Source organism: Microtus pennsylvanicus, chromosome 1 (assembly GCF_037038515.1).
Source record: "Microtus pennsylvanicus isolate mMicPen1 chromosome 1, mMicPen1.hap1, whole genome shotgun sequence".
Taxonomy (NCBI): domain Eukaryota; kingdom Metazoa; phylum Chordata; class Mammalia; order Rodentia; family Cricetidae; genus Microtus; species Microtus pennsylvanicus.
In genome coordinates this window covers 39,550,284-39,571,583 of record NC_134579.1, presented here as the reverse complement: position 1 = coordinate 39,571,583, position 21,300 = coordinate 39,550,284, and the positions used below count along the sequence as shown (strand labels likewise).

General features: G+C 43.5%; 1 protein-coding gene across 1 annotated transcript in view; it reads right to left on the bottom strand.

Annotated features, from left to right (window-relative positions):
• Polq (DNA polymerase theta) overlaps positions 1–21,300 on the bottom strand; it is a 77,474-nt gene that overhangs the window by 10,256 nt on the left and 45,918 nt on the right. Inside the window, exons 17-25 of the mRNA XM_075962340.1 lie at positions 19,921–20,064; positions 18,094–18,290; positions 14,286–14,526; positions 10,215–10,408; positions 7,636–7,773; positions 6,452–6,626; positions 5,449–5,575; positions 4,797–4,918; positions 1,964–2,148 (exon numbers count right to left, since the gene is read on the bottom strand). Of these exons, the coding sequence (XP_075818455.1) occupies positions 1,964–2,148; positions 4,797–4,918; positions 5,449–5,575; positions 6,452–6,626; positions 7,636–7,773; positions 10,215–10,408; positions 14,286–14,526; positions 18,094–18,290; positions 19,921–20,064 (1,523 nt within the window). The remainder of the gene's footprint in view (positions 1–1,963; positions 2,149–4,796; positions 4,919–5,448; positions 5,576–6,451; positions 6,627–7,635; positions 7,774–10,214; positions 10,409–14,285; positions 14,527–18,093; positions 18,291–19,920; positions 20,065–21,300) is intronic.

Sequence of the window (21,300 nt, the reverse complement as noted above, 5' to 3'; positions counted from 1 at the left end):
CTCAGCAAGCATTTGTTTTGCCTCTGAGCATTACTTTGTGCGCATGTGTGAGTGTGAAGATACAAGCAAATTTGAATGGGGGAAGGAAGCAGTTCAAACTAGGAAGATTGCTTTCTGTTTGTTCTTTGTCCACCACCATTCCTTAGCGTGTCTCAGGAGTGTCTGCTGAGGAAGTGCCTAGAAGTCTTCGAAGCAAGTTTTACAAATATACCTCTCCTTGCCCATGGATAAGCACAAATAATTTGATAATAGGAGAAACTTCACTGGAAAAGAAACACCTACAACTCACAGTTGCCTACAGTCTCACATCTCATAAAGTGCAAAATTCACTGAGGTTAAATATAAACCTTCTGGGTCAATCTTGGAAGTGGTGGATGGGAATGAGCTACCTAGTTAACAGTAAGTCACCTGACCTCTTTGTAGCCAAATGTTCTCATCCAAAACTAAAGATGGTAGTGTTTGGATCATGACTTGTGGGTATTTAGGAAACTGACACAAAGCAAGCTCCATATGAATGGTAAATAAAATTTTAAAAGAAAAATTGCATTAAATGCTGATCAGAATTCTAAAAGCTTTTAATGTGACACTTAAGGAACCTATCCTCCTTTCTTAAATATTTTGTGAGGTGTTTTTTTTTGGGGGGGGGGGGTTGTTTTGAGATAGGATCTCACTATGTAGTTCTGGCTGGCCTGACTTGCTATGCAGACCAGACTGACCACCATCATGTCTGCTCTGTCCTGGGGCGTGAGAGTATGTGCCATCACACCTGGCCAAGAGCTTTCTCACTTTAAACCTCCATTTATTCTTCCTTTTGGCTTCTAACGCTGTTTTGAGAGATTCCTGGCCCGCTCTGCTTGTCTGCACCAGCTTGTACCACTTAGCGCTGTCTGATCTCAGCAAGAGGTGGGGATTGGATCACCCAGTGCACGTCGAGGCAGAACATGCATTGTTCTAGCAGGTTCACTATTGAATGAGGCAAGCGCTGCTGGAGAGACAGCCATCACCCTGGATTCTGGCGGTCCGTACTTCTCTTGACTCTACCACTTAAACTGAGTGTAAACAAATCTCTAATGTTGTGTCTGTTCCCTGCTCCATCCATCAAACAGGGATATAAATAAGGCTTATCTCAAGAGCTGGCTATGGGGCTGAATTACAGAAACACTTCACCTGTTTAGTAGGCTTTGATCCTTGCTAATGGAGAGGAAGAGCAGAGCTAGCTCTTCAAACAGTGGGAGCAGGTGTTGGTGTGCCCTGCACTGGTGAGAGGAAGCATCACACACCCGCATGCCAGCCGAGTTCAGGAAGACAGTGAACCGACCACAGGTCGCTGGAAGATGGCGTCTGATGTCCCTCGGGGTGTGTGGTTAGGAGGTGTTAGTACTAATCTAGCCAGGGAATGTGAACATGGGCTTTGACTCCTCTGTGACTGACAGTGACCCTGCAAAGTGCAAGAACAGCAGCTGAACAGCTTCAGGCTCTGACAATCCAATTCTACTTTCACAAGCATTAAACTACCTTTGATATAATGCACTTTTGCTAGATGCTATAAGAAAACATAAAAATGAGAATATGGAACTTTCTGTCAAGACATTTACTGATGAGAGATTATGTATACACACAGACAAACTTATTCTTCCTCGTGTATAATGACTTCCTCCACCACACCTGCCACTTGCAGGTAAACACCTACTAAGTGCCAGGCACCATGACTAGCCACACTATAGACTTAAATACACAGGGCTTTCTTGACACTGAGTGCCCCAAAGGCTTAGTTTATCTGGTTTGTTCTATTCTGTCTAGGAGGCAAAACCTACAATGAACACCACAAGACAAACTAGATTCCTATGAAGGTGACTTGAAAGATCCAGACAGAAATCATTCCTCAACTGAAACTAATGGCTAACTTAAAACGCCATGAGCAATTAATCCTTTTCACTGGAGGAAGCATGCCCACTAGAGTCACCTGCTTTGCTTGTTGCCTCAGCTCCTCCCCAACAGAGTCAGGCTCGATCATCTTCCACTCTGCAGCAATGCTCTTGAAAACATCAGCTCCAGTGTTTAAGACTTGAATGAGGCGACAGTCACGTGATAGGTGAGCCAGGATCCTCAGTTCAAGCTGAGAGTAATCGGCAGCCAAAATTAAACCACCTGAAAAGCACATCTATTTTAAACGCTAGCACAGCTCCCTAGGCACAGTTTAGCATGACAGAAATGCAGTTTTATTAGTTTATGATCACATGTTCCAAAGTTAAAGCCATACTTCAAGTAAGAAACAGTTCGTTTCTGTGCATCATCATGTTTTCAGGCTTTCATTTGTATGCAGTATATATCAAGTCACCCCTGATATCTGAATCTTGACAATGGGGTGTCTTCCTTGGTGTTCCCAAACCACCTAGCTCGGTCTAAAACAGTTCTCTCATGCTTCTCCCACTCCTTAGGGATGAGAGACTTAAGTTTCCCTCTGTTTTACAGAAATCATATCATAGAATATACCCTGAAGAAATGACTGTTGAATAAATAACAGACAAATTGATGTTTAGTAAGTGTATGTTAAGTGTGCTTTGATTCAACAACGAAGTTATTTATAAAAAAAAAAATGAAGTTCCTAATGGAGTAAGACAAGTGTCTTGTGGATTACAGATAACTTGATTAGATGTGCAAGGCAAAAGTATGATCAAAGTACGGAAGATATTTTGACTGCTAGCACCAAGGACAAGTGGCCATATTATAAAAAGTGTAGCTATAAATCAATAACAGACCTTATAAGTTCACTAAAAGAATCAAGACACAGAACCTCAAATATAGTAAGAATGCAGAATTTCACTCATAATAAGAGGAATGGAAATGAAACCTACAGCAAGAAATCAATTTTCCTCACTTAAAATGGCAGCACCCAGAAGCTTGCACAACACACTCAAGCAGGTGTGCAGGCGGCACTAGGGTGCTATCCGAGGGAAGCAAAGGGCAGCTTTCTGCCCACACGGCAGCAGAATGAAGCTGTTTGTGGTCTGTGACTCAGCAAACAGACATAGATTATGGTGCAAACTGAGCACACACAGGTTAAGCTGCTTTCTATTTCCATTTCTTTATTTTGAGACAGGGCTCACTGTGTAACTGTGGTTGTCCTAGAACTCACAGATCTGTCTGCCTCCGTTGGGACAAAAGGTGTGCACTACCACATCCATCTACCCCCACTTCTCTATTGACAAGCACAAGTCTTTAATATGAAAATGATAGCTGAAAAGCCCAAACACAGAAGTATATACAGAACGATAATTCTTAGATGAAAGTCAAAAGATTACCTAGCAAAAGCTACGCATATTTGCAAAAGGAATCCTCACAAATACACAGCAGCTACTTTGTGCAGTGACTGCTTTAGAAGCAAGGAGCAGGTACTGAAGAGCGAGTGGTCACTGAGAAGGGAGGGAATGAGGTCAGCGACTGGGAAGTTTTGAATGTGAGCACCTCCAGAAACCCTGCGGGATGGGCTACTCCCTCCCATCTGAAAAAACTGATGCCAGAGCTGAGTCTACACCAGGACATCCACAGGCCCCTCACAGCTAAATCGGGTTACAAATACGTTACCCTTCAAAAAAGGAGATGAAGGAATTTTTTTAAGGCATTTTTAGTACTCAATTCATTTAAAGGAGTTAAAAAAGTATGTCTGAAACAATTTCAGCACGTGGGTCTACTTTTCAAGTGTAAATTTTATGAACTCTAAACAAATACCAAGCACCCGGAGACCTGTGCTTGGATTCCTCCAGAGACAGGTGTCTCCGTATGACCAGAGCCCTGGCGAGCCTCTGATGGGAGCCTCCTGCGCCTCTGTGCTCACCAAGCTCCTGATGCACCACACGTTTACCTTTTGTTTGTTGTTGTTGTTTCAAGACAGGGTTTATCAATAGCTTTGGCGCCTGTCCTAGAACTCGCTCTATAGACCAGGCTGGCCTCAGACTCAGAGATCCCCCTGCCTCTGCTTCCCAAGTGATTAAAGGCATGCACCACCACCGCCCAGCACCCACACATTTACTTTAAACAAAGGCCTCTGTGCTCTGTGGGATTTGGAGAGAACTTTCAAATACTGGAACTTGGGAAACTACAATGGCTACTAGGAAACATCAGAGTCTGAGCATGCTCCACACCAATTCCTGTTGCGCAGCACAGCATTTCAATCCAGCATGCTCTTTCCTCTACACCTAGGAAAGAAACAGTTGGGCCTGAGGAATGCTCATTGCTTCCCTGGGTTAGACTGAACTTCTCATGCTGATGGTTTATACTGTCAGGAGAGTTAGCTCACCAGACCGGAGTTCATCATGGAAGGGAAGTTCAGACAGAACTTAAAACACCTCACTTACCAGTGCCACACACTGGCAAGATAAAGAGAAGATGGGCCCAGCGATCATGGGGTAATTACGGGGCTCGGTTACAATCTCCAGGTGTTCTGAAGACAAACAGGTGTATGACTTAAGGCTGAAGCTGTCTTGGCAGTCACTCAGCAACAGAAAGCAAGCAGACGTGAATAGAAAGCAAGACACACAGGGGCCAACAAGTCATAAACAGGGGCCCAGAACTCTGCTCTTCCAGGACAACGGAGGAAAGCGGGGCAGTGAATTCCCTAACCATGGAACATTTTGCAAGGTTTCCAAACAGTACTCAGCAGCTGCTGAGCACCACAGCGGTACTGGGGCGGGGCAGCATTTAGCACAGGAAAGATGGAGGCCATAATGCACACTTCTGAATCCTACTCATAATTCAGGCTTCCCAGTGCCTTTAAAACAACCATATAGCCACCTTACCTGGGAACGGCACAAAGGCATGGCGCATGCTCACTGAAAATGGCACCCCTCTATCTGAGGCCTTCTCTTCCGTCAGTGCCCCATTCCCAGGGTGTGGGCCATAAAACTTCTTACTTTGTCGTCTGCGGTACAAATGAAATCATCGGCTGAAACATGACGAATCTCAGATGCACAGAAGGTCTGATTTCCACCTAAGAAGCCTAACGTGGCCTACCCTGAAGCCCACTTTAAAGAAAGATATTAGATGCCTCTGAGCAAACGCTCAGTAGGACATGCAGGCACTTCTGTAATCGCCTTCCTCAACTGCCTGAGACAATCCATCCCCATGTCCCTTTTAACTCCCCAAGTCTCTAACCAGACCCAAGGTAAACAAACTATCTTATCAAGTACACATGGGGACAGGGTGGTGCTGGCACAACTAGCCTCTCTACTTCCATATTTGACTTAAAGCACACAGTGCTAGTACCTTGAAGCAGGTCTACCACCCTTTACCGTTGACCAGCTTCACCATAGAATTTCAAATAGATACCGTCTAGACCAAATAGCAGGTCCAGAATATAAACTTGAATGCATTGCACTGTTTTATATGACGGGGTCCTTCAGAGCCATTGTGCTCAGAAAGGGATAATATCCATACAGAAATAACGTCTACCTGGCCACTGGAAGCAGGCTTTTGCCTGGAGCTTGAGAGGGTGGGCTTTCCCTTACTACTGTTGGCATCTTAATCTCAAAATCTCTTGGCACATTCTGGATATTAGGTTCTATAAAGGTTATCCGTCCTAAAAACAAGAAGAAAAAAATTAGAAAAATAAACCTGATAATCAACCAATCGACTCATGTTCTTTTTTTTTTTTTTTTTTTTTGGATTTTCGAGACAGGGTTCCTCTGTAATTTTTTGGTTCCTGTCCTGGAACTAGCTCTTCTAGACCAGGCTGGCCTCGAACTCACAGAGATCCGCCTGCCTCTGCCTCCCGAGTGCTGGGATTAAAGGCGTGCGCCACCACCACCCGGCTCACGATCTTTCTTAAATCCAGCTGGCGGGCTAGCAGGATGGTTCAGTGCGTAGGAGCACCTGACAACCCAGGGTAAACTCCAGAACCCACACAGTAGGAGACAACTGACTCCCACAGATGTGACATAAAACACATACATGCTTAATGCATGTGTGCACACACACACACTAATAATGTAATAGAAAGATTTTCAAAAGCATGCTTGATAATGCTAAACTTGGTTTATATTTAGTTTTTCTACATATTCCTGTAATCAGCAGTGATAAGACGAGCACAAGGTCACTCTGAAAGTAATCAGCTGCGATATCATGTTCTTCATTAAGCTACTTCTAAAAATCAATGCCGTGTGACAGGAAGCTGAGTCCACAAAAGGAAACCACAGAAGCATGACGACAGGCAGCAGACACACTAAGGAGCGAAGCTGCCTGGTAGCTGGGGAGGGCACAAGCCAGACAAATGCTCTCCCTTGGTCTTCCTAGTGTTCAGGTGGTGTCTAGCTAGGTTTGGGTGGTTGGGGGGGTGCGGGGACAATGACAGTCTGGGCTCTCTTAGTGCAGTGGAGCCTCACAAGGGATGGACTTGGGTCCCTGGGCCATCACAAATATTACATATAAAGGTCTTTTCGTATCTCGTATCTCTCACCGGTAGCTGTGTGTGACTGTGATACAGGGTAGATTCTTTCCATTCTGAGAAAAGGGTTCAGGCGTTTTTCCCGCTGCAGAGGGAAGACCACTTTGGTAATAGCATTACTGATTCTTCTCCATTCCAGTATCAGGCCTGGTAAAGGATGCAAGGCCTTTAATTTATTTAACACTTCCTGGAAAGAAATATAACAAGGTTAAAGCTGGAATTTTACCAAATTCAATGACAAATTGGAATGTCTCTAGCATAAATAAAGACATCTCAAAATTCAGTCTGATAAATCCTACATCAACAACTCTGAATCATTGTCTAGACAATTTCAGAAGTCACTAAAATGTAAATCTGTAAGCACAGTTTACAAGACAGCAACATGGAAATACTTAACACTACCAATTTATAGCTACCTTTAAAAGACAAAATCAATGGAATGTCAGTTTTCATGGAGCATCCACCTCCCCAAGAGTTACATCACCTCTTTTCTTTGTACTTTTCCTCCTCCACCTGCAGTGCTTAGAGACATCCTAGTAGTCTTCATTCTTGCCCTAATTTGGGGTTTCCATATCCAGAAAATCAGGAGGTATTTATTTAAAAGCAGATGTTTCTAAGCCATGGCCCTTAGAAACTAAGGCACCAAAAGGGCCAGCCAGACTAACAAAGAGTTGTCTAGGAAACAGAGCTGTGAACACTTTCCAGGGCACATGAATTGCTCTTACTGATGTCAGGCTCAAAAATCCACGGAAGCTCCACAACTATGTGGCTATATTTTTCTAGCCCCATTTTCCCAGTGGGAAGTCAGGAAGCCAAGCACTTCTTTCCTCCTCTTCAATTAGTGCAAGGTTCACAGATAATTACTAGCAAAATTCCTTTGAAAATGACAGATTAAGAGTCTTAAAAGAAATCCATGGAAAGTGTATTTTTTCTGTAACACTTTTTGTGTTCATATAGAATACGAAATCCCAAGCACACTGGGCAGCAGTAAACAGCGTCTGCAGGTGTGAGCTCAGGCGGCCACACCCCATGCAGCGCTGCCTCCACAGACATTACAGGACTCTGAACACCAGCAGTCTGCTGGCTTGAACCTGGGTAAGCTAATGTGGGCTATGTAGCTCTTGATGCCATCAGCACTGTTTCATGGCATCAAAAGCTAAAAGTTTTGACTCTGCCCCATGAGTACCCCAAAGTACCTTGCTAGTGCTGAGCCGCCTTCCCAGTCTCAGCTTGTGGGTACTCTCAGTCCCTCTTCTGGTAGAACCCAAAGTTTTTTTGCTGCTTTGCATTTTCATCTCTCCATTTGGTGGTAGCTTCAGTTCCAAAAATAGAACCTGCAAAATTAGTATTTTCTCAGTCAAGAATCAAATTATAAGTATTGTCACTCAGAAACTACCTTTAAAAAGTATTTTAAGACTATAAACTTTACAGTTTACCATGGGGATTGAAAGGATATTTCTTTGGGCAATCACTTTTAGTAAACAACAGCAATGACCAGGCCTCTCAGGCGTGCTGTCCGTCCTGAGATGGAAGCTATCAGGAGACTTTTACAAGAGCACAGGCATGCATGCCCGCGCTAAGCACTGACGGCTGAGCTACTGACTGAGGCTTGGGTTGCTCTGATGACTGTGAGTGCTCCTAAAGACAACTACTGTATTTAACTACCACAATGATAATCAGCAAAGTCACCTGATCACGGGGCCACAGAAATCCCTAGACACAAAAGCTAGGAGAAATGGTTAATCCAATGTGGCAATAAATGAAGGCTACTCAGGCAAGGACCCCATGTAGCCAAACCCTCACTAACTCAAATTAGAGGGGCTTAAAGTTAGGCAATTCAGAAGCTGAGTTACTGTATTTACTCATTTGCTTACATAACTTGAATAGCTTTTAATGAATCTTGAACTTTTCTCCCCAGTAATAATTCCCAAAATGGAAACAATTTATGTAAGTACAAGAAATGCTTGTCCCACCAGGGCTGAGGAGCAGAGAGAATGCTAACCCTGTGCTCCCCAGTCATAACAGTGGCAGTGGCTGGCATCCTGGACACTGTCATCAATGACAGCATTGAGACTTACAATACAGGTCAGCAACTACATAGCCTCAAACTCTGTGTTATACAAATACGAACGCATGCATGCATACAATTATGATTGGCACATCCAGCAAGGAAAACTAAAGAACATCTGGTTAAATTCTAACTGAATGGAACAGAGTCATACTAAAATTTTTTCTTAAGTTATACCGGCCTATATTTTATCAAGACATAGAGGATTATGAATGACAGGATAGGAGAAGAAATCTGATTAGTGAAGAGGAAATGTGGAACACTGTCAGCGTTCACAAAGAGTCCTAGAAGAGACGAAGAATCAGTTACGACAACACAAAGAGCTACATTATCTTAGTTCTTTATCTTAAATTTCTCTCTTGGGTGAAACTTTCAGAATTAACTGTGAATTTTCACATATAAATTGCCTACCTCGTTTTAAAACCAAGACTAGGCAGCAGCCAATAGCATCAAAAGCCTACTCTCACCTGAAGTTTAGTCTAGTGAGTGGTTGGTAAAATCCCACTCAAGAAACCAAGCTCACACGGGTAGGGACCCCATATGACCTAGATGGTTCACCTGCTTTGGTCCTGAGGCACAAACTCACATTTGCTTCACCCCACTTGTGTTGAAACCTATAAGTTCTATTTTTTGTAAGTGTTCTGTGTAATTTTGTACATAGTCTACTTACTGTGTGTATACAATTGAAGGCTTCTGGGCTACAAAATTCAGAAATTCAGAAACACACACACACACACACACACACACACACACACACCCTACTTTTCACAAAGAAAGCCCTGAGAGCACACTACTGAACCCACTACAGATAAAATACAGACTTCAGAAAAACAGCTTCTCATGTTCTTTAAAATACAAAACTCTCTAGATTAATGGGCCATTTCATTATTAGGATTTATAATATTTATTGATCATTTACCATCTATGTGACAGTCGCTAAGTATACATTTTACATTTATCATTGCCACAACCTTATGAGGCATTTTAAGTCACAACTCCCGTTTCACTGATGAAGAAACAGAGACATAAGGAGTTGATGTATTAACTGCTCCAGTCCAAGGTCGTGCAGCTGGCTAATGAATGGAGGAGGCAGAATTCAAACCCAGAAGTCAGGCTCTGCAGCCTGTGACCTCGAGTAAATTTTACATTACTGAACTGCATACAGAGACAGAACAATTGGTGCTCTCCAGTGTATAAACAACCCCACCCAAGGCCAACTCCAGCTATCCTTGACAGGGAAAGAATATGGTGAGAGGAGAAAACAGAAAGACTACCAACCTGGAACAATAAAACAGGAGTGACTTGGTCAATGTTTCATTAAAGTTATAAAAATTTGCATCTCAGAACAATCCCCAATTTCCCTTCCTGACAAAAGGTGCTGGCGCAGAGAAGGGGTGAATCCCGGCTGATGCGGGAACTAGTGCCATGAAGACACAGCTACACCGTTGCTCGTGGACCGCCACCTCAACTACAGAGCGATGGCGATTGGAAAGTGCCTCCTCCAATCCCGCAGACCTGCAAGGACACTGACGCCTCCTTTACCACGTCACCTCTGAATACATTGACAACTGGTCCCCTGGCGACAACACTATCCCCCATGCATTCCACCTGTTTTATTTTACTAAGTGCTGGGATTTAGCAGTGTACTGTGACACATGTCACTTTAACTCCAGAAGTTCCTCCAGTTTTCTCGGTGCACGACATTACCTGTGCGATGTCATCTGCACTTGTGAAGGAGAAGCTGTGGCCAGCTAGCTGATAGGCCTGAGTCTCAATGGCATCCAGCTTGGCTTGCATGATATGCTTCTGACTTTCGCATTCCGCAGTACTAAAGCCAATTCCATTCAGTTCCAGCAAGGCCAGGCAGTACTGAGAGGGCATCTCCACTGTACGGAAAATATCTGAAAGGGAAAACGAAAACATGCACAGTAAAACCATCACCTAAGCAACTGGTCCATCGGCATTGCTGAAACCACCCAGAACTGGTTCAGACAATCCACAGCAGTTATCCAAGCTGTCATTCAGACCCCATCTCCAGAACAGGTCGCCAGACCATTGGAAGGTGACAAAGGATGGGTCATTTAAGCACAGGATGCTATCCCCATCTGCAAGAGTAGAAAAGCTGGCAATCTTGTGAGTAGTCTGGACTAAAAGAGACATTTCTTCTAAGACTCAGAAAACATGCTCTGTTCAAAACATTCAGAAAGGATATAACGGCTGCACATGAGAACAAGACACCTTAAGTAAAGACATGGTCCCTTACCAATAATTATCCCTACCTAATATAAAGCAGCTCTCCAGGGGGAAAGGCCAGCTTTCAGAATAGACCTATCCAAGAGGCAGGAGGGTAAGAGGAGAAGGGAGTCTGCAGGTCACTAAACTACACAAGCATATTTGAAATAACTGTATTTTTCAGATTTTACTTTTATTTATTTTTAATAATATGTGTGTCTGTGTGTGGGTATCTGCAGGCATGTACAGATGACTGCAGTGTCTGTGTGTCCGTGTGTGGGTATCTGCAGGCATGTGTGGGTGACTGCAGTGTCTGTGTGTCTGTGTGTGGGTACCTGCACGTATGTGTGGGTGACTGCAGTGTCTGTGTGTCTGTGTGTGGGTATCTGCAGGCATGTGAAGATGACTGCAGTGTCTGTGTGTCTGTCTGTGTGTGGGTACCTGCAGGTATGTGCGGGTGACTGCAGTGTCTGTGTGTGGGTACCTGCAGGTATGTGTGGGTGACTGAAGTATCTGTGTGTGGGTATCTGCAGGTATGTGCGGGTGACTGAAGTATCTGTGTGTGGGTACCTGCAGGTATGTGTGGGTGACTGCAGTGTCTGTGTGTGGGTACCTGCAGGTATGTGCGGGTGACTGCAGTGTCTGTGTGTCTGTGTGTGGGTACCTGCAGGTATGTGCAGGTGACTGCAGTGTCTGTGTGTGGGTACCTGCAGGTATGTGCGGGTGACTGCAAAGTGTCCGGAGACCAGAAGAAAACTCCCTAGAGCTGGAGTTACAGGTTCATGAGTCACCTGATGTGGGGCTGGGAATTGAACTCAGGTCTTCTGCAAGAGTAGCAAACACTCTTAACCTCAGAGCCATCTCTAGCCCCAAAATAATCAATTATTTATAAACAAACTTTAATAGCTTCCCACATTGCCTCCCAAATCCTCCCTTTTCTCAAGGTCCTTCAATTCCATAGGTCCCATAACTGGGAACGCCTTAACATTGTATAAAACACATGTGACACTCCCTACCACCTACTTTTTAAACTACATAGGAATAAGGCACTTTTAGGGTACATTTAAATGATCAAAGTAAAAAAAATGAATTTAGAGTCTTCTTGGATTTTTTGTTTTCTCATAGATAATAAATTGCTTCTACGTCTAGAATAGTCCTAAGAATTGCCGATAAATTCTGGAGCAGATGCAAGGAAAGCACGCCACCACTGGACCACAATCCTTGGATTTTTTAAACATAATTTTTAATTGAATCTTCAGGAATTTCACGTCATGTACCCCAATCCCACTCATTTCCAAGTCCTTCCATATCCACCTTCCACTCTTATAACCTCCTCACCCCCAAAAAATTTTAAAAGTAAGAAAAAAAACAACCAAACAAACAAACAAAACCATTTCTCTGATCCCTCTGGGCAATGACCTGCTCCTCTATCAACCACAGCCTTCTGTGTAGGTACCGCTCCACTCCTCCGTCTTTCCCGCATCTTGCTGGCACTAGAAGCTGCGGTGTGCCCAGTTTTACTTGCACACGCTCATTGCAATGAGTCATTAGTCTAGTGCAAGTCCTCTGCTACACCATCAATACTGGACCTTCGTAGCGACCCTCAGATACCTGCTGTCACCTTGAGTCATGGAGAGTCTGTGGCTATGGATGCTCAGCACCCGCCCCTTCACGCACTCTAGCATCTTACAGGTGCTGAAGATGTTGGGGTGGACCCTTCAAAGCTTGGATCTGGGTGATAGCTGAACTGTTCAGCCCATCAGGGCCACCAGGGCCAACTTTCCCGCTGGCCAGGAGAGGGGAGCTCCAGGTCTCCACGCCCACTTTACCAGCACTGCCTGCACCACCCTGCAGTGGCCAGTGAGGGACAGAGCCTCAGCAAGGCCCTCGAATGCCAACATGGCTTTGGGCTGCAGTACAGACCACAGACAGCTGCACAGCCTTAGGAGGTAACACAGGCCACTGGGTTGCAGTAGGATCATGGACCTAGCAAGTCCCTGGGCAGCAGTGAAGGCCCGGACATCACCATGGACTCAAGTGGCAGTGCAGGCTTCTCACGTCAGGCTATTCCTCATCCCCAGTTCTGCCTTTCTTCACAGTGCCCTAACTGCTCCGCATCTTCTCTCACATCTTCCTACCACACGCTTGCTTTTGGCATGAGTCCACCCGATCCCTGAATTTTTTGAGACAAGATCTCACTATTTAGCTCAGGATAGACTCAAACTCACCATGTAGCTCATTACTTCAGCCTGGCCTCAAAATCCAAACCCTCCTACTTCAGACTTGCAAGTGTTTGGGATCAGAGCAAGTGCCTCCATGCCTTGTTCATAATTCAAATAGTTAATAAATACCTAAAAATTACAGATCAAGATCCTAGCATGATCTTGAGATGTCAGTAAAAATGACAGACTCTCTGGTCACTTCCTGTGCCATGGGCACAGGAGCTATGATCCACCATCACTGAGCACAATGCAGGAGCACTGTCAGGGCACGGCGGCCAGTCTTCCTCTCCTTGACCAGCATACACTGGCTTAAAGAGGCTGGTGTTAAAATGAAAAAGCTCCTGTCTACACAGGAGCTGCTAACGGATATCACCCCAGAAGAACATCCTCTATGAACATACAAGTCAGTGTGGACTTAGTCTCTATAATCCTGCCCTATAGTGCTGGGAGAATAAGAGGTTTTGTAGCAGAGGCAAAATAACCATAGCAACAAGTGTAATAATAATAAGTATGTACTATGCCTCATTGATCTTTAGAGCAACTTCCTAAGAACCAGACATGAAGCTTGGTGTAGGCTCCTGTCTAGTAAGTGAGGCAGCCCCAACTCAAACCATACATATTCAGCACATTGCTCTGCTCTTTCTGGCTATCTATGGATCAGTCAAAGATCCTCATGATGAAGACAACTTTGATCCTTCACCGACTTCATTATTTACCAGTTGTTATACTCTCAAATCACCAAGTCTATCCTGGACCAGCAGACTTCTCAACAAATCCATGGCACCATGAAAGAAAAGGAGAACCACATGACTTTCCTTTGCTAAAGAAACCATTAATAGCTCTAAAAAGAAAATGGTTCCATTTTAAATCATATGAAAGATCTGTTATAGGAATAGAATCATCTGATAAAACTCAAATATATAATCGTCACCAACTCAATATGGCGCCACCAATTCTAATCATGAGAAGGCCAGGGGCCAGCAAGTTAAGAGGAATGAGCACCGAGTGCATGCTTTGCAAGTAAATTATCGGAAGACATTTGACACAGCATTTGACACGTCCATGGCTCCTCTAGTGACCAGCGTCAGACTGAGGACTTGTGACAAACACCATGAAATCTCCAAGTCAAAAGTATTTACTATCTGGCTTTTCACAGGGGAAAGGAAACAAACAAAACCCCAGGTTTGCTGGCTTCCTCAGTAGGTAACACAGAGGATTTGCATAAAATGTGTAATTTATCCACCTGTGACCAAAACGTGGCTAATGATATGTATCTATTATCCCAGGCTGTAACATAAAATGCCATGAACCCTGCTGCTTTTACCGTGAAGCTTTTCCTTCTGCAACAAAGAGTTGAGTTGATTCATGCAGTTGAAGATGAGAATGGATTCCACAGATGCTCTGTACCGCCCAGAATGTTCCGTGTTCACATTTAGCCCCAGGCTCTGAATTCCTTGGCCAGTCTCTATTCCTTCTAGGAGCGGGAGCTCCTGGGGGAGAAAACTGGTCACTATGCTATGAAGAGTCGGCTCCTTAGAATCTGGATCGAGGAGCCAGCATGCCACCTGAATGAGACAGCAATTAGATAGTTTGCTTGATTTTCTTCAAAGCCACTTTTGCATTTTTACATTAAAACGGGAAGACAGAAAGCTCGCTATAATTTACTGCATTTCCACTTAACACCACTTAGTGGTCCTTCCTTCCACCCTGCAGGGCTCTGGCTGGCCTGTCCCACAGCAGCCTGGGTGCCACGGACCTCTCAGCTAAACAAAGGCAGGTGTCTAGGAATGGAGATGAAGGTTTCTCTACTCTGACTGATTCAAACTAAGCTACATAACAAAGATGTGCCTCTGTGGTTTTAGGTTTACTTAGTTCTTTTTGTTTGTTTGTTTGCTTTTCAAGACAGGGCTTCTCTGTGTAGCCCTGGCTGTCCTGGAGCTCACTCTGTTGGCCAGGTTGGTTTCAGACTCAGAGATCACCTGCCTCTGTCTCTGAGGGTTGGGATTAAAGGCGTGCATCACCATAGAACATCAAAAGTGGTGCATACATGTTTTACCAAGGAAAGTTAGTTCCCAGGGGCTGGGAGGGAGCTGATAAACTGGTAAACACACTGGTAAAGTGCTCGTTGTGCAGGCGTGAGGACCAGAGCTCAGTCTCCAGGACACACGGAAACAGCTCAGAGTGGTGGGATTGCGTGCAATCTCAGCGCCAACCTGTCTACCTAAATGTCACAAACAAGGTGGAAAGCTCCTGAGGAATGACACTTGAGGCTGCCCTCTGACACCACACACACTCCAACAGATAGCATCCAGAGTACCAGCAGCCTTTCCTCTGAAGGGGAGGTCTCTCACCAGAACTAGTGGTCATCTGAGTGTTATTGTTAGCTTCCACATGAGGCTAGGATGCCTGTAGTTTCTATTACTACGTCTAACAGATCATGAATTGGATTTATAATAAGCAAATCTAGCTCTCTGAATCTTTTTAATAATTATGGTGACTCAGTTGTTTCTTCTGCATGTTTAGAATGAAATTTTGAACATGAAATGGTGGCTTACAGAAGCAGTCTTAGCACTGGAAGGCTGAGGCAGAAAGATGCTATGGATATGAGGCTAGCCTAGACTACATGGTTGTTTGGTCAAAAGTGAAACCCCAGCCCCCTGACACCCTATATCTAAGGACTCTGGGATGATTGGAGGTGTCACCCCAGTCCCTGGCATCCATCCTAAGCCCCTTCCCCTAGGAGATGCCGTGGTCCAGACTCCACCTCCAGGAAGCCCGCCAAGCCCTGACCCCTCCCCAGGGAGGGCCAGAACCACTCTCGCAGGCTGTTTAGGCCTTGGCTGAGAAAAGAACACTGGTCTCAGGTTTCACGTGGTTCCCCGTTTCCTCTCCCAGCCATGCTCTCCTGGACATCCAGGAGCACTGCATTTATTGATTCAGTTTAATTTGGTCTGGCTGGAATTATTTGTGTCAGCAGAGAGGCTCCTCTTAAGATTATACCTAACAATGGTGAGTTAGCCTAGGCTACAGAGTGAAGTCCTGCCTCAAAATAAATAAATAAATAAATATAAAAAAGAAAGAAAAAAGTTTTATAAGGGAGTACTGAATGAGAGAATCTGACATAAAATTACCATTTCTTATTTTAAAATGATATTTTATGAATAGTTTACTTTCTTATATCAAAATACTATGAGCAATAAAACCATTAATGGAATATTCCAAATAGTATAATATTTAATGAGAATGTCCTATGTAATCTAGAACACTCCTGCAGCTGTAATGAGAGATTCATATCACCCACATTCTTGCTTGAATTCCAGAACATCAAAATTAAATGATAATTTTTAATCTAGTAAAGGTGAGTTTATAATCTTTGTAATTCTCTCCACACAAAACACAAAACAAAACCCTGGAGAAATCAGAAACTTGGTGGAGATAACCTAGAGGCAAAGAGCTTACAAAACACTGGATTCGATTCCCACCACTCTACTAAAAAAGAAAGGCCCCTGTAAGCCCTAGTAAAAGTAGAAGTAGTCACTAAGAGTCCCTCAACCAAAAAAGTCCAGGGCCAGATGGTTTCAGGGCAGAACTGTACCAGACTTTCAAAGAAGAATCAATGCCAATATTCTTCAAATTATTCCACAAAACAGAAAGCAGGAACACTGCCCAATTCATTTATGAAGCCACAGTTACTCTGATACCCAAACCACATAAAGACTCAACAAAGGGAATTTCCTTTATGAACATAGATGCAAAAATACTTGATAAAATACTGGCAAACCTAATAAAAGAACAGATCAAAAAGATTCATCCATGATCAAGTAGCCTTCATCCCAGAGATGTAGGGATTGTAGGGATGATTTCACATACAAAAATCAGTAAATGCAATCTACCATATAAATAAAATGAAAGGAAAAAAAACACATGATCATTTCATCAGATGCTGAAAAGTCTTTTACAAAATCCAACACCCTTCATAATAAAAGTACTAGAGAGACTAGGGATACAAGGGATATATCTACACATAATAAAGACAATTTATAGCAAGCCTATAGACAACATAAAATTAAATGGAGAGAAATTCAAAGCTAAAATTCTAAAAGAAGAAATATCCTATTTGACATTTTGCTAATAACGGTCAAAATAGTATAATTTTCAACTCCATTCTGTATAGTTCATGCATCTGTTAGCAACACATGGGAAGACATGGAGTATCTTTAAGTAATCTCAGTAAGGCGCTGAAGTTTCAACTGTATACTATGCATAATTAATATAAGCTATCCCTCCTTGACGTCTCAGCATCGTAAAGGAACATCCCACTTCGATCTTGTGCAAAACTGTTCTCAGGAACTAGTGATGCTATTGGCCTCTAAGCCCTAAGTGTTATCATTCCGCTGACCTTCCCTGTCACCTGGGTACCCTGTACCTTTAAGAGACAAGATCCGCCCATCCCCAAATCTCCCCACCTTTCCACCAAGTCAAGCTGATCTAGTGCCCGCCCCCCTCTTCTGAATAGGTAACTACTGCCTCTCTACCTTTTCTCCTTCCCTCTTCTTTCTTCTCTTTCTTCTTTCTCGGTCCCCCCTTCTCTCTCTCCCCTTCTCCCCTCCCCTCTATAACCCCTTCTTCTTATACTGTTCCCAATACCCACTAAATAAACTCTATACCCAAGCCCTCTCTACATGACATATCTGTCTCCCAGGGGAGACAGGGGACCTGCCAGGGTTGTGCAGCCATAAATCTTTCACTAAGAGCACTCCCTTTTGATATCTTATTCCACACTTCTATACTCTCCTATACCCTTACAATAGCTGAAAACCCTTGTATTGTACTCTTAAACCTAACAGTCCATAGTTCACTTCTAATTTACTGTAGTATAAAAATTCTTAACTTATAACTAAAACTAAAATTCCTCTTTTTAATCTTTGAGGAAGAACACAACCTTTAATGTTTAGAATTTGTGATATTTCTGCATTTACCCACAGAGGCATTTGGAAGACAATGATATATTCTGGGTGGATGAGAAGTGTCTTGTTTGAAAATGTTACACTAAACTGTTGAGGCTAAGGACATGCAGAGTGATCTAAGCATTAAGGACGTTGCAGTCTATAAAGTCACAGGTAAGACAGAACCTTGGGGTCTTCATAGCTGGGTTCCAGGGAGACGCCACAGGACAGGAGGAGGACCTTGTAGCTCTGGATGAAGTCATAGGTGACAACAGTGCGCTCTTTGTCAGATTGATTTTGCAAGCAGGATTGAAGGCGCTCCATCCTCTCTCCCACAGTCAGTGTTGCATCCAGAGGAGGCGGGGCCAAACTGGAACTAATTTCTTGGAAGACAAACAAAGTCTTAATGTAGAAATTAGACTCGTTCATTTGAAGCAGTAGTCTTTAGTGGAAAGACTGAGAAGAGTCAGGAACCCAAGGACCTGATTCCAAACACTTGTGTGTTCGGGTCATCGCAACTACATGATGAATCTCTTCATGTAGAATACTTCATAATCTAAACATAGTGGTTCGGACTAGATTTATAATATTCTACTTCATTATGTGAGTGAAGATTCTAAGTTCCAAGATTTCTAACAATAAAAATTATTTTCAGAATAGAGTTCAAGAAAGGTAGCCGCTTTAGAAATTAAGTTTAAGGCGAGACATATAATGTTGTATCAAAAAAAAGAAGTTCAAGTGGCTACTCAGCTAACACACTGCTCTACAAAGAGAGTGGAAGGACCTCACTCAGGAGCTGACACTGTGTACTATCCTCACTGTCCAGATAGAGGTGGGAGGTCCTTGAACTTCCCACAGGTCCCCTGATTGCTCTTCGAGCAGATGAGGGAGGGGGACTTGATCAGGGGAGGGGGAGGGAAATGGGAGGCGGTGGCGGGGAGGAGGCAGAAATCCTTAATAAATAAATAAATTTAAATAAAAAAAATAAAACTAAATAAATAAAAAGCAAATAGCCAAGGAGTGGATACGTAATCAGATCCCAAGGCATTTCTAGATTGTATCCTTCCCTGCTAAAGATGCCTCCAACAGCCCATAACTCAGCAACATTGTTCTCTAGCTCAGCACTACCCCTGCCTGGATGAACCCCAGACCCAAGAACAGGAAGAGAAAGACCAAGAAGAAACTGCTGTGGTCCCTTGTTAATGACCTCCTGAAGCAGGCAGTACGGTGCAAAGAGGTTGTTTCTAAGAGCATCTATTCAGGTCCGTGGGCATGGCTCCAGGGAAGAACACTTGTCTAGCAGGTATGGGGCTCTGGGTTCAGTCAACACCACAAGAAAGGAGAAACAGAAGGAGGGTGTAAGCCAACCCGACCACTCTGTGCACACAAAGGTTTACTGGGAATTCAAACTGCTAGGCTGTCTACTAGGGGCTGAGAATAGCAAAAATAGTAGGAAAAGAATGGGCGGGGGGGGGGAGGGGGACAAGAACAGCCTGGGATTTAAGAGTAGCAAGAGGTGGGGTGGTGGCCAGAGCAGCCTGGAAACTAGTGTGGAGGTTTTGCTAGCTGTAGGCTTGTTTGAGTCAATTGCAACCAGATGTCCACTGCCAGTGACAGGTGGCTGTAAGGGGCAGATGAGGAAGTACTGGCTTTTCCTGACAAACAGAAACCCAAGATTTCTGAGGAATGCTGAATTTAGGTTTTTACTTACTCAGAATCCAGCCTGAGCTGAGCCCAAACTGTCACTTAGGACATTGGCAGTAACACTGCCATTTCTGTAGCCTACTTTGGACCCAACAGAGGGATAAAGGGAGGAAAAGAGGGATCCATTCTAGTTAATATATGTGATTATGCATACATTTGCTATTCTCTTAATATTTTAATTCTAAAAATAAAGTCTATATAATATCAGAAAATTATTCTCAAATAATTTCAAAAAATATTAAAAAAAAAATAACTGCCTTAACAGACATCATAGTGCATATGTGGCTTAGCCCAGTGCCAATGCCTTACCGGAATGCTTTTGCTCCTTCTGCAGTGACAGATAGTAAGCGTCCTTTCCACCCCAGCAGACTGCTAGCCCAACGACCACAATGCCGTCAGAGCCGTGGACAGGAAAGCCGTCATCTTCACCAGGGGTTTCCTGAGGGGAGCTGACTAAATGAATCCAAGGTAAAACTGTCACAAGATCTCCAACATTCAGGCATCAAGTAATCTACTAAAACTGTGATAACCAAAGCCCTTATTTCACCCGTCATGGTGGCACACACTTTACAATCTCAGCACTTGGGAAGCAGAGGCAAGATGATTATAAACTCAACACCAGCCTGGGCTATATGGCTAGACTGTGTCCCCAAAACACGCAGAACAACAACAAAACAACCTGTTTGTCCTAGTTAGGACTCTACATTGGTGACAAACACGTGACTGGAGGAAGGGAAGGGTTGGCTTCAGCTTACTGCTTATGGCCTATAGCCAGGGGAAGGCAGAGCAGGAACTAACAGCAGGAGCTGAAGAAAAGATCATGGTTTCTTCTGCATGGTTTGATCAGCCTGCTTTCTTATACCACTCAGAAAGAACACCTTCCTAGAGCGGGAATGGCCCAGTGGGCTGTGCCTTCCCACATCAATCATTAACCAAGAAAATGCCCTACAGACTTGCCTAGAGGCAATCTGAGAGAGACAGGTTTTTTGTTTGTTTTTTCTCAACTGAAGTTCTGTTTCCCAGATAACTCTAGCTTACATCAAGATGACAAAACACTAGCCAGCACAATACTTACTGGGCAAAAACCCTGTAATTGTAAAGATGAATTATTTGGGTGATCACTTGCAGGTGTGCGTAAGCATTTCACATCAATTAGGATACCTATGGCCATGCAAACAACGCACCACAGCTTAACTAATAGGTCTATAAGGACTAAAGAGAAACCGCTAGGTGGAAAAAGATGTTTTCAAGTTCTATAACAAATAAAGACTATATGGACACAGACACAAAATTTTATGGCAAATTCACCGATTCTTAATCAAAGGCAGCAAGAGTATTATTGTAAACAAGTATAATTTTTGTGCTTATAGCCAATATTTTTTTCTAAATTAACATCTACTTAACTTTACAAAAACCAATTTAATTTACAATCACAATCTGAATACTTGGAAGATACTGGAACATAGGGAGACAATCCATACTTACTAAGTTTAAGTGAATTTATGCCTCCACAAGAAGCCTGGACTAGAACATGGCTCAAATTTATGCTTGATGGGTTGGGAATAGGAAATGCTATACACTAAGAGTGCATAGAATCTACCATTGATGCACATGCTCCAAGAACTTCAGACAAACAGTAGCACCTTACTGACAAACATAAACACAGTTTTATGAAATCTATCAAACCTC